This window comes from Pelodiscus sinensis, chromosome Z (genome assembly GCF_052426305.1).
Source record: "Pelodiscus sinensis isolate ZL-2025 chromosome Z, ASM5242630v1, whole genome shotgun sequence".
NCBI lineage: Eukaryota > Metazoa > Chordata > Testudines > Trionychidae > Pelodiscus > Pelodiscus sinensis.
Window position 1 is genome coordinate 12,545,779 of NC_143085.1, and position 16,859 is coordinate 12,562,637.

General features: G+C 57.0%; 1 protein-coding gene across 1 annotated transcript; it reads right to left on the reverse strand.

Moving 5' to 3' along the window:
- Positions 1-11,480: 11,480 nt before the first annotated feature.
- On the reverse strand, positions 11,481-15,913 carry LOC149520672 (uncharacterized). The gene is made up of 8 exons (XM_089775319.1): positions 15,157-15,913; positions 14,763-14,866; positions 14,328-14,450; positions 13,708-13,775; positions 13,202-13,307; positions 12,834-12,929; positions 12,319-12,670; positions 11,481-11,491 (listed from the first exon to the last, which is right to left on the reverse strand). Exons 1-8 carry the CDS (start codon positions 15,581-15,583, stop codon positions 11,481-11,483), a joined length of 1,287 nt encoding a protein of 428 aa, XP_089631445.1. The 5' UTR covers positions 15,584-15,913.
- Between the last annotated feature and the right edge of the window lie 946 nt (positions 15,914-16,859).

The window sequence follows — 16,859 nt, forward strand, 5'->3', positions numbered from 1 at the left end:
AGCAATGAAGTATCCTTTATCAAGAATATCTTTTTGTTTTGTTAATAAGAACACCCTTTTAAAGACTAGGATCTGATTCTTGTGTCCTGGAAAGTAATAGGAGGTGGGTGAGTGCATGACTAAGACTGAGAGGTCACCTATCAGAGATGATTGGGTTTTTTTCAAGCTTGCTAGTGGTAGCAGAGCTTGGGATACCCCTCTGAAGAAGTTCCCAGGAGCCAGCATCCCACTCCGGCAGCTCCTCATAGTTGTGCCATCCTCAGCTGTGGCATCTCCTGTCTGGGATCGGATATCTCTGCTTGGGAAGAGGGAGGACGTGGCTTTGGAGGTCACTGGGGGGCCTGGTGCTGTGCAGAGGCAGCAGTCGGGCCCCACACACACTCCCCACATCAGTAGGAGCCATGGGGAAGCAGAGCACAAGAGAGCAAGTGCATTTGTCCAGTGCTGTCTGACTCCGCCATGGCTCCTGCCACACAGAGAATAGAGGGGGCATGACTGCTGCCTCCATGTGGTGCCAGCCCCCCAGTGATCCCCAAAGCTGCATCCTAGGGTACAAGATGCCACGCAGGGAGAGGGCGGGGTGATGGTGGGAAAGAGCAGGGCATGGGGCAGTAATGGACAGGAAGTCCCAGGCCAGATTGTGCAATTGCTCCAGCTGAGGATGGCCCATGGGCTGGGGACAGTGCTGCTGAACACGATCTGGGGGTTATCCAAGATCACAAATGGGCATATGAGTCAACAAGGTAATACAGCTGCAAAAAAGGGTTTGTCTAAACAGGGCTCTGGCTTGTCAGACCTGGGCGGTGCCTGTCCTCCTCCACCAGTCTCAGCTGACGGACTCTGTTGGGTTCTGGCTGCCACACTGTAGGGAAGATGTGGGCCAGGTGGAGCGAGTCCAGGGGAGAGTCACAAAAATGATAAAAGGTGTAAAATACCTGACCCATGAGAACGCCATAGACAGTCTTGAGAAAAGAAAAGGTAGGGAGGGCCGATAACAGGCCTTCCCGTGTGTTACGGGCTCTTCTAAAGGGGCTGATGATCACTTGTCTCTATGTCCACTGAAGTTGGACAATGTGTGAGGGACTTTACCTGCACCGAGGGAGATTTAGGGGAACTTTCTGTCCCTAAGGGCAGTTAAGCTCTGGAAGAGGCTCCCAAAGGAGGCTGTGGAATCGCTGTCGCTGGAGGCGTTTAAAAAGAGGCTGGGCAGACACCTGTGAGGAATGGTCCAGGGTGACGTGCTCCCCTCACAGCTCAGACTTGAAGATTTCAGGGGGTTTCTTGACGCCCTTCCCCTCCAGGGCTCTGTGCTTTCTGCCTCGCTGCTCTGAACGAACTCCCCGAAAACATCCATTGAGCTGCCTCATCATCCCTTCCCTCCGTAGCACTCCCCGTCTCCATGACGCCTGCAAAGCCAGGAGAACCCTGGGGCTGATGGTGTGATGAGACCACTGCCTCTCCTGGAGACGATGACTCCTTGTGCTGCCCTCCCAGGCAGTCTGGGCGCTGAACTTCTCTTCACTGATCAGGTGCCCAGCACAGGGCGGTTCTCCTCACGGCGCAGCAAACGGCTTGGCTGGGGCTGTGATAGACCGGACTGTGTCTGGGCACAGCTGAGGGCTTCCGCTCAGGGCGAATTGCTCAACTTCGGGACTCCTTACAGTCCCCAGACTGGTTACCTCTCCAAACAGGCCACAAACCAGTCTCACAGAGCGCTTCAGCTGCCTGCCTGAAGCCTCACGAGCAAAACCCCTCCGAAACCCCAGCAATATCCGTGCCCCAGATGGCCCATGCCTCATACACCGGTGGGGGGGTCTTAGCACCCAATCCCACCTACCCCGAACAAGTACTGTCCGGTTCCAAGAAACCAGCCACAGATCCCTGGTCAATTTACCCTCTGGACCTTACCCACAAATCATGCTGAGCCAATCCTTTAGCATCTAACATCTAAAGGTTTATTATTACAATAAAGAAAAGCATGAGAGTAAGGTTGTTAAAGGATAGTACATTACATGCATCAAATTTCCCGGTTCTCGATGCAGCCTCTAGCAGAGATGTTACAGCTGCTGGCTTACAAGTCCTTGTTGCGCATCCTAGGGTCAGGATGGGCACACAGTTCTTCCTGGCTCTTCGATCCCTGCACTGCTGCCTCTGGGATGAAGTGCTGAGCTGAGTACCAAGATGGAGTCGACCACATGGCCTATTTATCCCTCCTTCCTGGTCTCTTCTTGGCTACAGCAGGTCACCTGGCCCATGGCTTATCCCTGTGTTCCCTGCTGGTAGCCACTAGGTATGAGTCACCACTCTTGAGGTGTGTCCTTGGCCTAAAGAGGGCTATTGTTCCAGAGCTTTACTCGTTAGCATATCCATAGGCTGAGCTGCTTTGCCCATAGTTCAACCACATACAGAGAAACATTTGGTATCCACACAAAATACATGCTTTAACTTCACATACCAACATTATACAATCACATGAGTAGCATATATGGAATCAGAAGAAAGTAGGCTTCTCCTGGACACCTCACGTGACCCCCCTTTGTGCCACTTTTGGGGCCAACACCCCCACATGGGTGCAGCAGTGATCTGGCTGCTCCCCTCAACATCCAGTAACATGACTGGGGGCAGAGAGGAAAAGTTGCTTTCCCCTCCCCCACATTGTTTCCTAAAAATCCCCCCTCACTTTCTGTGTCCAGCGTCAGGAGTGAAAGCAACTTAAAATTCTTACAGGTACTGTGGTACCACAACTCCCTTTGTGGAGGTCAAGGCAAGAGCTTGAATCACAGAATCATAGAATAATAGGACTGGAAGGGACCTCAAGAGGTCATCGAGTCCAGCCTCCCGCCCTCAAGGCAGGACCAAGCTCAGTCTACACCATCCCTGACAGATGTCTATCTAACCTGTTCTTAAATAACTCCAGAGAGGGAGATTCCACCACCTCCCTTGGCAATTTATTGCAATATTTGACCACCCTGACAGTTAGGAATTTTTTCCTAATGTCCAATCTAAACCTCCCCTGCTGCACTTTAAGCCCATTACTCCTTGTCCTGTCCTCAGAAACCAAGAGGAACAAATTTTCTCCTTCCTCCTTGTGACACCCTTTTAGATATTTGAAAACCGCTATCATGTCCCCCCTTAATCTTCTTTTTTCCAAAGTTAACAAGCCCTGTTCATGAAGCCTGGCTTCATAGGTCATGTTCTCTAAACCTTTAATCATTCTTGTCGCTCTTCTCTGTACCCTTTCCAATTTCTCCACATCTTTCTTGAAATGTGGCGCCCAGAACTGGACACAGTACTCCAGCTGAGGCCTAACTAGTGCAGAGTAGAGCGGCAGAATGACTTCACGAGTTTTGCTTACAACACACCTGTTGATACAACCTAGAATCATATTTGCTTTTTTTGCAACAGCATCACACTGTTGACTCATATTCAACTTGTGGTCCACTATGACCCCTAGATCTCTTTCCACCATGCTCCTTCCTAGACAGTCGCTTCCCATCTTGTATGTATGGAACTGATTGTTCCTTCCTAAGTGGAGCACTTTGCATTTCTCTTTATTAAACCTCATCCTGTTTACCTCTGACCATTTCCCTAACTTGCTAAGGTCATTTTGAATTATGTCCCTCTCCTCCAAAGAAGTTGCAACCCCACCCAGTTTGGTATCATCTGCAAACTTAATAAGCGTACTCTCTATCCCAATATCTACATCATTGATGAAGATATTGAACAGTACGGGTCCCAAAACAGACCTTTGAGGAAGTCCACTTGTTATCCCTTTCCAGCAGGATTTAGAACCGTTAACAACAACTCTCTGACTACGGTTATCCAACCAATTATGCACCCACCTTATCGTGGCCCTATCTAAGTTATATTTGCCTAGTTTATCAATAAGAATATCATGCGAGACCGTATCAAATGCCTTACTAAAGTCGAGGTATATGACATCCACCGCTTCTCCCTTATCCACAAGGCTCGTTATCCTATCAAAGAAAGCTATCAGATTAGTTTGGCATGACTTGTTCTTCACAAACCCATGCTGGCTATTCCCTATCACTTTATTACCTTCCAAGTGTTTGCATATGATTTCCTTAATTACCTGCTCCATTATCTTCCCTGGGACAGACGTTAAACTGACCGGTCTGTAGTTTCCTGGGTTGTTCTTATTCCCCTTTTTATAGATGGGCACAATATTTGCCCTTTTCCAGTCTTCTGGAATCTCCCCTGTCTGCCATGATTTTTCAAAAATCATAGCTAAAGGCTCAGATAGCTCCTCTATCAGCTCCTTGAGTATCCTGGGATGCATTTCATCAGGAGCTGGTGACTTGCTGACATCTAACTTTCCTAAGTGATTTTTAACTTGTTCTTTGTGTATCCTATCTTCTAAACTTACCCTCTCTCTGCTTGTATTCACTACATTAGGCACACCTCCAGACTTCTCGGTGAAGACCGAAACAAAGAAGTCATTGAGCATCTCCGCCATTTCGAAGTTTCCTGTTACTGCTTCTCCCTCCTCACTAAGCAGTGGGCCTACCCTGTCCTTGGTCTTCCTCTTGCTTTTAATGTATTTATAAAAGGTCTTCTTGTTTCCCTTTATGCCTGTAGCTAGTTTGATCTCATTTTGTGCCTTTGCCTTTCTAATCTTGCCCCTGCATTCCCGTGTTGCTTGCCTATATTCATCCTTTGTTAGTTGTCCTAGTTTCCATTTTTTATACGACTCCTTTTTTATTTTGAGATCATGCAAGATCTCCTTGTTAAGCCAAGCTGGTCTTTTGCCATATTTTCTATCTTTCCTACACAGCGGAATTGTTTGCTTTTGGGCCCTTAACAACGTCCCTTTGAAATACTTCCAACTCTCCTCAGTTGTTTTTCCCTTCAGTCTTGCTTCCCATGGGACCTTACCTACAAGTTCTCTGAACTTATCAAAATCTGCCTTCCTGAAATCCATTAGCTCAATTGTGCTGGTCTCCCTTCTACCTTTCCTTAAGATCATGAACTCTATTATTTCATGATCACTGTCCCCTATACTGTCTTCCACTTTCAAGTTCCCAACTAGTTCCTCCCTATTTCTTAAAACCAAATCCAGAACAGCTTCTCCTCTGGTAGCTTTTTCAACCTTCTGAAACAGCAAGTTGTCTCCAATGCAGTCCAGAAACTTATTGGATAGCCTGCGCCCCACTGTGTTAGTTTCCCAACATATGTCTGGATAGTTGAAGTCCCCCATCACCACCAAATCTTGGGCTTTGGCTAGTTTTGTTAATTGTTTAAAAAAGGCCTCATCCACCTCTTCCACCTGGCTAGGTGGCCTGTAGTAGACTCCTAGCATGATATCACCCTCGTTTTTTACCCCTTTTAGCTTAACCCAGAGACTGTCTACACAGCTATCTCCTACGTTCATCTCCACTTCAGTCCAAGTGTGTACATTTTTAATATACAAGGCAACCCCTCCTCCCTTTTTTCCCTGTCTGTCCTTCCTGAGCAAGCCGTACCCTTCCATACCAACATTCCAATCGTGCGTCCCATCCCACCAGGTTTCTGTAATACCAATGATATCAAAGTTGTATTTATTGCTTAGCAATTCCAGTTCTTCCTGCTTATTACCGATACTTCTTGCATTTGTATATAGGCATCTAAGATACTGATTTGATCTTGCCTCCCTGTTGTGCCCTGACCCTCCTTGCTCCTTCCCATTATAGGCCGTAATCCCCCCCATTTCCAACCCATCTCCCAATCCCGCACATTCAGCACTTACCTGTGGGCTTTGCTCACCTGTCCCCGTCGAACCTAGTTTAAAGCCCTCCTCACAAGGTTAGCCGGTCTGTGTCCAAACTGAATAACAGGAAATTACCTGTGAGAAATTTGAATGTGTGGAATCCAGGGAGCTCAGGGCTGGGGTGTGTGGGTGTGGGGAGCTCAGGTTAGGGGGATGGAGTGTGAGGATGTGGGGGAGCTCAGGGCAGGGGGGTGGGAAGTCTGTAGATGTGGGGGAGCTCAGAGCAGTGGGATGGGGAATGTGGGAGTATGGGGAGCTCAGGGCAGGGGATGAGGAGTGTGAGGATGTGGGGGAGCTCAGGGCAGGGGGTGGGGAGTGTGGGAGGATGGGGAGCTCAGGGCAGGGGTATGGTGGAGCTCAGGACAGGGGGCTGGGGAGTGTATGGATGTGGGGAGCTCAGGGCAGGGAGTCCAGGAGTGAGGGGGGGCGCAGTGCAGGGATTGTGGTGCAGGAGTCAGGGGTAGGTGGGGGGGTGTTTGGAGGCTCAGGGCAGGGGACTGGGAGTGCAGCCACTACACTACTTGGCCACCAGATCCCTGGAGTACACTGTGGCTGTGCAGCCCAGCGTGCTGACAGCACCCAAAGCCCCGCCCCCAGCCCGCCAGGCTTAGTGGGGCACCCCAGAGCGGCTTCCTATCGCCCTTGTCTAGCACATCATGGACAGTTGGTTCCCACTACCGTGATCTCCTAGGAGACTGAGACAACATTCTGCCAGGACAGCCCAAGCTGCTGAGGGAAATTGCCCCCCACCATCCCGTCTGTCCAGATCCCTCTGCCTCTGGGTTTGTTCTTCAAGGGCCAGATGTGTGGGGCTGGGACTGTCCTTGTTCTGTGTTTGCAGAGTGCCCAGCAGAATGGCTCCTGCTTCACCCCTGGCCTAGAAATAACCAGAACAGGCAGTTTGGGGAGGGAAGAACCAGGGAAGGGAAGGTTTGGGGCCGGGGGCTAAGAGGCGGGGCTGGGAGGCAGGGCTGGGGTGGAGATGCAGATGTAGGGAGTTGGGGTGGAGGCTGGAAGAAATGGAACTCAAGGAGCTGGAAGGGTTGGTGAAGGATGGAGTAAAGGGAGGGGGGCCAGGCTACAGGACATGGAGGTGCCAGCCACAGGAGGGAGGAAGAGACGCTTGTTTGACAGGACCCCAGGGATTTGGGAGCGAGGAACAGTGGGAGGGGAGTGGGAAACATTTGGGGAGAGGAACCTTTGGGAGACCTGGTGGTGAGGAGGGCGGCAGTCAATGGGAGAGGAGACAATAAGGAGCAGGTGCTGCCTGGGTCCAAGGAGGTGGGGAGAGATGGGGTCTGGGTGTCACGAGTACCAGAGTTAGCTGCACCTCCGTGCTCCTCCCTACCTGGTATCTCTGCCCCCTCCCTCCCGAACTTTCCTTCTGCATGTCTCTGGGCCTCTCTGTCAGTGCCAGAGGGGATCCCTCCCCTCCCCATGGCTGGATTCTTCCCTTCCCGAGACATACAGTCACCATCTCAGTGGGGTGGGAGCCCTTTGATGCTTCGCCTGCGTGTTGCCAGCCGAGAAGGGGCGGCTAATCCCGCAGAAGCAGAGCCCTGCACTTTTGAGTACCTGGACCCAGGGTTTTGCTGCTTTATAGCGGGTGGGGTTAAAATAACGGAACGTCTCTCGTCCCACCAATCCCCCAGGACTCACCCCTCTTCTCTGCATTGCGCAGGGTCCGGGGGATACCGCCCCGCGGGGACACTCATGCCCGTGTCCAAGGGGCTGTCCCGTAGCCTATGTCAGTGTGAAAAGCATTAAAGGACCCTGCCCCAGAGGGAGAGCGTCTCTGGGGGCGTTGTCCCGGGATGACTGCAGTGCTTTGTCCACACCAGAGTAGTGAGAGGAAGCCGCAGCCAGGGTTGCCAGATGGTCAATAAAAATACCAGACATACTTGCCATTGCATCACAACCTAGAGTCCATCTTATTTAGAAAATGGAGATATTTTCTCAATTTATCTCCTGGACAGAAAGCTCAAATACTGGACTGTCCGGTTCAAACGGGACACCTGGCAACCCTAGCCGCAGCCCCTGCCCGGAAAAGCTCCCAAGCTAAGCACCTGGGGGATTTAGGAGCACCAAGCAGTGGGCACAAAGCACAGTCACACACTTGTGCTCCCAACTCCCTTAGGGCTTTGAAAATTCTCCCCTTAGATGAGTTAGAATCAGTGTCCCCGTTTCACAGACGGGAGCTGAGGCCCACTCAGGGGAGTGGCAGGGCCAGATCCCTGGTCAATTTACCCTCTGGATCTTACCCACAAATAACGCTGAGCCAATCCTTTAGCATCTAACACCTAAAGGTTTATTATTACAATAAAGAAAAGCATGAGAGTAAGGTTGTTAAAGGAATAGTATGTTACATGCACCGAATCTCCCAGTTCTCGATGCAGCCTCTAGCAGAGATGTTACAGCTGCTGGTTTAAGAGTTCTTCTTGCACATCCTAGGGTCAGGATGGGTTCACAGGTCTTCCAGGCTCTTCGATCCCTGCAATGCTGCCTCTGGGATGAAGTGCTGAGCTGAGAACCAAGATGGCATCGACCACATGGCCTATTTATCCCTCCTTCCTGGCCTCTTCTTGGCTGCAGGAGATCACCTGGTCCTCAGCCTCTCTCTGCTGGCCGCTCTTAGGTGTCCGCCCTCATGCTTTAGGTGTGTCCTTGGCCCATTCAGTGCCATTGTCCCACAGGGCCTCGCTAATTAGCATGTCCACAGGCCGGGCTCTGCCCAATGCTCAACCACATGCAGAGAAATATTCAGGATCCACACAGACTACAGATTCCTAACTACACACACAGACGTTATACAACCACATAAATAGCTTACCTAGGACTATCAGATAATAAGCTTCTATTCAGCACCCCACATGGCCCCCTTTTCTACCATTTTCTGGGGCCAACACCCCCACCTATGGGTGCAGCAGTGATCTGGCTGCTCCCCTCAAGATCCAGTAATGTGACAGGCAGTGACTGGAGGAGCTGCCTGGGCATAGACTGTAACCCAGGGGCCCACAGTGCAGCAATCATCAGCAGTGTCTGTGTCTCGCCAGCCCCCATTCAGAGCTGAGTACAGGTACCTCCCCAGCCCCCTCCCCATCCCCGTCTCCTGCTCACAGCAGGTCAATAGGGTTCTCCCATTCTTGGGCCTCTGGTTCCCATGCAGCTGCTCCCAACAGGAGTCCCTTGCAGCCCGGCAGGCTGGGGCAGGCCCCATCTCTCCAGCACCAAGGTGATGACGGATACAGACACCAGGAGGAGCGAGACGAGGGTGCAGCCAATGGCCTAGGGGGCAGGAGATGTGGCCGGCCCTGCAAATGGAAAGGACCTGGTGACAGTCGGGTGCAAAGTGGCAAATGGCTCTGCAGTGCCAGCACTAGGCACAGAGCAGCTGCCGTGTAGAGACCTTGTGTGAGTGCCCAGAGGGCTAGATCTACAGGGGATCATGCTGCAGGGGGCATGTTCCCCCGACAGGAGGCCGAAGTGACAGAGGCTGTTGGGGACTCTCCTCCCTTTGCCCAGGTGGTGTTGGAGGAGCAGGGAAGGACCCAGGTTTGCTCAGGCTGCACCAGGACTCGGTGCAAAGGCCTGACAGGAGCCAGCAACGGACACAGCAGCCCAGAGCCTCTCGCCTCTCCCCAGTATGGCTGGCAGCTCACAGGGGCGACCCCGCCCTGGGCACGAGGCCTTGGCACCGGCTGTGGGCTCAGGAGGGGGCGGACATGGGACATAAGCGATGCCGAAGGGAGGGGTGTGGGCATTAGAGGCCACTACCATTGCCCCGCCCCCTTCCCCGCACCTACCCCTGCCCCTGTTCTGAGGCCACGCCCCCACTCATTCCACTCCCCCCTCCCTCTGCTGCTTGGGCTCCCCCACCCTCACTCAGGTTCGCTGGCCTGAGGCTGGGGTTACGGTGCAGGATGGCTGGGGAGTGGGGCGCGGGAGAGGCTGCGGGTTGCAGGCTCTGGGACAGGTTCAGGGCAGCGATGGGAGTTTGGGTGCAGACTCAGAGGCAGTTAACTGTGGGAGGAGGATCCAACAGGAGGCTGGGGTTTGGGGTGGGGGGTGTCTACCCCAGCTGCCTGAGAGATACTAGACTGACTCTGGTTTCCTTGTGTCTCCCCGGCTGGGCTCTCACTCCCACTTCTCCTCTCAGGGTCCCTGCCGGCTCCCCTGCTCTATCTGAATGCGTCCCTGGCGCCTCCACCCCCCCAAGCCTCACGAATGTGGCCCCGCCTGAGACATCTCACTCCCCTGGCACTCCAGCCCCAGCACAGATTAACTCTCCTGGGTTCCAGGGAGAGTGGCATTTGCGGGTCCCTCTCAATCTGAGGGGGGGCCAAAAATGAGGGATCACCGAACCTCAGTCCTCCCTGTCCCTTCCCCTCACCCCAGTGGGGCTGAAGCACCAGAGCAGTGAGGTGCCCCAGTTGGGGGCCACCTCAGTGAGGCTTGTGGGTTTTGGAAGAAGGGTTTTTGTATTTTGCTTTTCTCGTGTGTGGTCCCCAACTGGTTTTTCTGGGGGTCAGTGGCCCTGGAGACAAAAAAGGTTCCTCATCCCTGCCTTTAATAAAGAAAACTTTGAAACCCTTTGTGGTAGACAGAAATTAACATTTTACCTTATTTAAAATGAAGTTTCCTAAAGTTAAAACACCTAATCTGTGTAAACATTCAAATTAAACCAGTCACCCAAGCTCCAGCACTAGCACAATGGCTCCGCGTGATGATGCAATGGACGGTGCGCACCCAGGCTCCTCCCCTCAGCTCTCTTCTGCACCCAACCGCCCCGTCCCAGACCCCAAACTCCTCGGTAGAAATGTGGCCCTTGACCACTTGCCAAAATGCCCCCCCCCATTAAAAATTATTGACAAAGCCTGATCCAAATGTTTTTTGAAATGTTCTTTAATCCGAATTTAAATACATTCTATACAATTGGGAGGGTTGGGGGGAGGGGGACGCAGCTGCTGGCTCCTCAGCTCCTTGTGCTCTCACTGGCTGTCTTCCTGCTGCAAGGGAAGCAGAATCCGTCACATTCATCCCTGGGGACTCAGGGGTACTGGGCCCCCCCAGCATTTCCACCCTCCTCCCCCCTGCGCTGAGACTTGTTCTGCTCTCTGGTCACCCCCGTCAGGCCCGCAGGGTGAGCTTCTGACCCACCCAGCAGGGACGTGGGGTGGGGGCAGCATGAGGAAAGGGGCGGGGGACTCCCTGAGGGGATGGGAAGGAGACCCTGGCCCTGCCCCACTCTCCTGCATCTGCTCCGGCCGCTCACCATGTATCCCAGGAGCTGATGGGCCTGCCCATGCAGGGCGTGGGCCAGGACCAGCCCGGCCTGGCTGGGGCGCCTCAGGGGGGAGCGGGCAGCGAGCAGAGCCTTGTCTAAAAAGCAGTTCTCCTGCTCTGGGGTGAAGAGCTGCCCAAAGACCTGAAATCAAGAGCACGGGAGGTTTCAGCTGACGGCCCAGAGCCCGGCCCCAACTCCTGGGGCTAAAACAGCTTCCTCCTTCTGCAAACTCCCTTCCAGACCCTGCACCCAGACGCTCTCCTCACCCTGCACCCTAACCCCTGCCCCAGGTCACACCTTCCTCCTGCCCCCAAGACCCTCCCAGACCTCACCCCCCTCCGCACAACAGAGCAGCCCTAGGCCACTGGCCAACATCTTGGAGCGACCTCCATCAAAAAGTGTTGCCCCCCCCCCACCCTGCTTCCCCTTTTATGGGAGATCTGGGGCAAGGTGCGGCGCTGCCCCTAGGAAGCGCCGCCCCTTTGAAACGCCAGGACAGCGTCACAAAGGGGCAGCGCCGCCCTGTCCACGGCTCGAATAGTCGAGGGAAAATGCATCGACCATTCGATCAGCGACTCCCCGCTTCCCACCCCACATCCTACCCGCACGAGGGCCCCAGCCAGCCCCACTCCCGAGCCCTGCCCTGCCCTGGCAGCGCGTCCTTACCTCTCCCACCCTGACGGTGTTGCTATGCGCCAGGACCCATCTCTCCTTATAGTAGTGCCTGCACCACAGGTCCTCTGCCTGGTGGATGTTGAGGCCTGCAAGAGACAAACCAGGGTGATTCTGCTGGCAGGTCTGAGCCCTCCCCCTCCCACGGGTCCCTGCAGGCATCCCTGGGCAAATGGAGGGGCACAGGGGGCAGAAGGGGAACACAGAGGGATGCATCCCCCCTTGGGCCAGTCTGGGGGAAAAGGGCTGGGTCCCCTCCCCCCGCCGCCGGCACCCTCAGGGTGTCCCTGGGGCCCAGGTCCCGGCTGGGTTCCTTACCCCTGTGGTGCAGGAGGAGTCGGTACAGGCTGTGCACCCCCTTCCGGGCCAGCCGGCTGACGACTTCGGATGGGTCCGAAATAAAAAGGCCCAGCTGGGCCACGTGGTGACCCATCCTCGGCCAGTCGGCGGAGTTCTGCGGGGAGAGAAGAGGGGGGGTCCCTCAGCATCCTGGGGCTGCACGTCCCATGCTAACGGCCGCCGAGGCGGTTCTGAGCTCGGGGACGGACAGAGACACCTCCCGGGGCGGGGCGGGGCGGGGCGGGGCGGGGCCGGCCTTGCGAGGAGACAACCCTGAGCAATGGCCCCGACTGACGGGTCACTCCGGGGGTGGAACAAGGGGATCCACTGACGGCCACTCCCCAGTCTGGGGCCCAGGTGCCCCCCGGAAAGGCCCAGGGTCGCCCCTCCCCGGGGAAAGGAGAACGCGGCCCATTCCCGGCCCATTCCCAGCTCTGCCTCCCGGGGACGCTCCCAGCCCCACGCCCTGCAGCCCCAGAGCCCCCGGCTCCGAGGTCACTTACCTCAAACCCCGGGAGGGTGGTGGCGACTCCCAGCAGGGCCGTGGTGCTGCCAAGGGCCCTGGCTCGCTCCTGGGGCAGGCGGGACTCCAGCCACGGGCTCAGGTGCTGGGGGGGAAAGAGGCAGGTCAGGACCCGTAGGGAGGCGCCGGTTCTGGGCAGAGCCTGGGGCTCCTCTCAGACTGTGCCCCCCCCCAGCCACTGACACAGCTCCTCTCTCGGCCCCCCGAGGAAGCAGGGACAATGGCCCCGTCCCCCCCACGGGGCTCACCTCCATGATCAGCTGCAGCCTGGCGGTGTCTGGGGACTCGGCGAGGAGGCTTGCCAGTAGGGCCTGGAGGTCGACGGGAAGGGCCCGGATGAACTGCTGCAAGACAAGGGGGAGCCCTGGGTCAGAGGGGGGTTGGGGAATCCAGGCCACCCGCTGGCCCCGGGGTGCAGCCTTGAGCAGGGTCTGAGCCGCCTCGCAGAGCAGGGAGGAGCCCAGGCTGGGCATGGAAGGGACGGGCCCCCAGGGAGAGCAACGGGAAACCTGGAGGGAAGGATCCAAACCCGCAGCTTCTTCTCTCCCTCTGCCCCCACCCCCACTCCTCTCTGGAGCTCCAGCCCAGCCCGGGAGCAGGGCCCGGAGGGACGTACCTGTGTGTGGATGGGCTCCTGCTGCCAGTCCCCAGACACAGTCTGTCCCACGGCCGCCCTCAGCAGGGGGCTCAGGAGCTGGGCCTGTAGGGGAGGCTGCAAGGTGCTGGCAGGAGAGAGGGGCAGAGACTGTTAATTCAGCAGCAGGGCTGTGTCCAGACTCAGGGGTTTTTTCGGGAAAAGTAGCCTTTTTCCGAAAAAACATCACCTGCGTCTAGACTGCAGCCGCGTTCTTTCGAAATTAAATCGAAAGAACGCGGCTTTTCTTTCCACGGCGGTAAACCTCATTTCACGAGGAAGAACGCCTTCTTTGGAAAGTGCTTCTTTCGAACGAAGGCGTTCTTGAATGTAATTAGGGCTTCTTCGAAAGAGAGCATCCAGACTCACTGGGTGCTCTCTTTCGAAAGAGGCTTGCAGTCTAGACATAGCCCAGGAGACAGAGACTTTCCCACTCCCTGGTCAGGGGATCTGCTCTGGGGGGGAGTCGGCGGGGGGGGGGTCGGTACCTGAGGCTGCAGGCGGCGTTGAGGCAGTCGGCCAAGACCAGTGGGGGGGGGGAGTCCTCCATGATCTCCTGTGAGACCCAAGGAGACAAAGGGGCATGTGAGGCTGGGGCCCCCAAGAGACGCTCACACGGCCAGCGCCCCCACCCAGCAGGATCCAACCCCACTGCCTCCTGCTGGCCTGTAGCCCCCCTGCCTGGCACAGGGCCCCTCCCAGTACCCCCCTCCCAAACCGGGACCAGCTCAATCCTTGTCCCCAGGCCGTCTCCTGCCCCTCACTGCCCTGGTGACCAGCCTCTGAACCTCCTCATCCCTGCTCCCCAGGCGCATCCTCAGCAGCCCGCTCTGCTAACCTTCCAGCTCCCCCCCCATGGCCCGGGGAGACCCCTCCCTGTTCCAAATCCCCCTCCCTGTCCAGCACCCCAGACCTGCCCCATTTCTGTGTCCCTCCCTCCTCCAGCATCCCCACCCACCCTCCCCATGTCCACCTCCCTCTCCCCCTCCAGCACTCCTGGCCCCACCCATCCCATTTCCAGCACCCCCACCCGCCGCCATGGCCCAGGCAGACCCCTGTCCACCCCACGTATCCCCTCCCCTCCTCCCGGCCGCCGCCACTCGCTCACCACGATCCTGGCCATCATGGTGTCCTTGCAGCAGCGCGGCGCCAGGGTGTCCTCGCCCCTTTGGAGGGCGGCGAGGCAGGCGGGGGGGACGGCCAGGAGGAACCGCTGCAGGGCGGCTGGGCTCTGCACCCCAGAGAGAGTCTGTGAGCCTGGGGCCTGCCTGCCCCCCACGGACAGCTGCAGGGCTCAGGCCTCCCAGGAGTGGAGGTGGGAGCTGCCGGTTGTCCAAGCACCCACACTCCCCCCCCAACTGCTGCCTCAGGCTTGTGGGGGCCCAGCTGGTGCATGACAAGAGACCTCAGCTTGGGGGGCCCAGGTCATGCAGGAGAAGGGGCCCCAGGGGGATCCCCAGGGACAAGCCCCTCCCGGAGGGGGGGACGTGCTGGGAAGGGGCCGGACAATCTCGGGTCCCCCCCGTGTGGAGAAGGTTCCTACCGTGTCCCGGGTGTGGAGCTGCTCTTCAATATCATAGATGGCCCCTTCCTCCACCCGGGAGTCCATCCGCTCCTGGCAGAGCTCCGCCGAGGCGCAGGGGGGCTCTGTGCGGGAGGGAAGGGACCAGGGTGACTCCAGCGGCCAGCAGGGGTCACGCGCCCCCATGTCAGGGACCCAGGGCAGGTTGGGCCCCACACGCCCCTCGCAGGGACCCATCCCCCTTCCACCCTCACATCTGCCAACGCCCTCAGCAGAGCCCCCACCAGGAACAAGAGAGCCAAGCAGCAGCTCCCGCCCCCATCCATTGCCCTGGCTGCGGGGCAGACACTGGGGCTGCCCCTCCCCCCCGTGTACTGGGTGAGCCCCTGGGCCCAGCATGTTCACGGCCCCTCACCTGGGTCTGAGCGGCTGCAGGAGGTGGCCCGGCTGCAGCTGGAGGCCCAGGCGCTGCTGCTCACTGAGCTGGACCCACAGCTGCAGGGGCTGGTGCGGAGAGGCTGGGGGCTCCCGGAGACTGGCAGGTCCCCGGGGGCCGGGCAGGGCGATGCCCCCTGGTGGTAATGGGGGCTGGGCTCCTGGGGCAGGTGTTTCTCTCCACAGAGGAGGCCCCAGAGCCACCCTACCCGGCTTCCCCGCTGGGCTGGGTCCCGCCTTCCCAGCCGCCTCTGGAGCCAGGTCCGGAGGGGCCAGGCCGGTGGGCGAGTCGCCCCGAGCTGGTGGGATTCAGCTTCCCCGCCCGCGGGGACGGAGGAGCTGCTTCCCACCGGCCCTGGGGCCATCTTCAGGGCTTTCCGGAACCACAGCCTGATGTGTTTGGCCATGCTGCAAATGAGGGGAGCAAAGGGGAGCTTGGGGCGCAGCCTGCAGAGCGAAATCCAGGGGTTCCAGCGCCCCAGAGCGACTGCCCCCAGCCCCCAAATGGCCCCTTGCTTATCGGCTCGGTCTTGCACAGGCACTTCTGGCCCTTGACCGAGGGCTGGGCCTGCCTGGAACCCAGCCGGCCCCGGGCGGGATCCAAACCCCTGGGGGCTCTTACCTTCTGCAAAACGCTGTCCGGATGTGGAACTCACAGAGGACAAAGCAACTGTGAGCAGGAGACGCACCAGAGCTAAAGCAACCGGGGGTCTCCAAAGTCCCCTGGGCCCGCCCCCCCTTTTCTCAGCCTGAGATGTGGGTTCCTCTGTGAGGTCACCACCTCCCCACCTGCCCTTTGCCTGATCTGCTGAGGGCTGCCCAAAGCCCCTGTGAGGTCACTGCCCCCCCCACCTCACCCTGCCAGGCAAATGTCCTGCCTCTGGCCACCCCTCTGGGAAGTTGGAGCCATTCCTAGGGGTCCCCCCCACTCCCTGACTGGGCATCCTGCAGCCAGCAGCTCCAGTAGCCCCATAGGCTGCTCCCTGCCCTACACTGCAGGCTTCTTGCACAAGAACTGTTTCACACCGGAGTTCTTGCGCAAAAGGTCTCGTGCAAGAGCACCTCCACCCTGCCATGTGCTTTTGCACAAGAGTGTCCATGGCATTGTGAACGCTTTCTTGTGCAAGAAAGCTCTGATGACCATTTTAGCCATAAAAGTGTCTTGCTCAAGAAGCCCCTGGTGCCCGTCCACGCTGCCTTCTTGCACAACAGCTCTTGCACAAAAGGGGCTTATTCCTCGTGGGGAGAGGAATAACTCCTGTGCAAGAAGCCCTCTTTTCCGATGCTTTACTGCAAATTTACTTGCACAAGAATTCACGTGCAGTGTAGACGCGCCACAAGTTTTTGCACAAGAACAGTTGTTCTTGAGCAAAATGCCTGCAGTGCAGACGTGGCCTTGGTGTCACCCAGCACTGGACTTCCTGGCCAGGAGCAAGAGTTAGAGCCTCCCACTCGCCCCGCTGCCTCTCACGGGCTCCCGTCCGGCCCCAGCCCTGGGCTTTGCCCTAGCGCATCCCAGCAAGGCCTCTGGCCTGCACTAGACCCATTGACATGTGGAGAATCCACCACTGCCCTGGGGCGCTTTTGTCTATGGGACTCGGACTCACAGCTGAGCATGGAGCCTGATTTCTCCCAGGACTTGGGCTCTTTCCTGGCCAGGCCCTGGAACTGGTTCCACCTTTG

Coding starts and splice junctions, on each gene's coding strand:
- LOC149520672 (XM_089775319.1), bottom strand. CDS start 15,583: ATGGCCAAACACATCAGGCTGTGGTTCCGGAAAGCCCTGAAGATGGCC. Junction 14,867..15,156: donor CTGCAGCCGCTCAGACCCAG/GTGAGGGGCCGT, acceptor CCTCCCGCACAG/AGCCCCCCTGCGCCTCGGCG. Junction 12,930..13,201: donor AGGAGCCCATCCACACACAG/GTACGTCCCTCC, acceptor CTTGTCTTGCAG/CAGTTCATCCGGGCCCTTCC.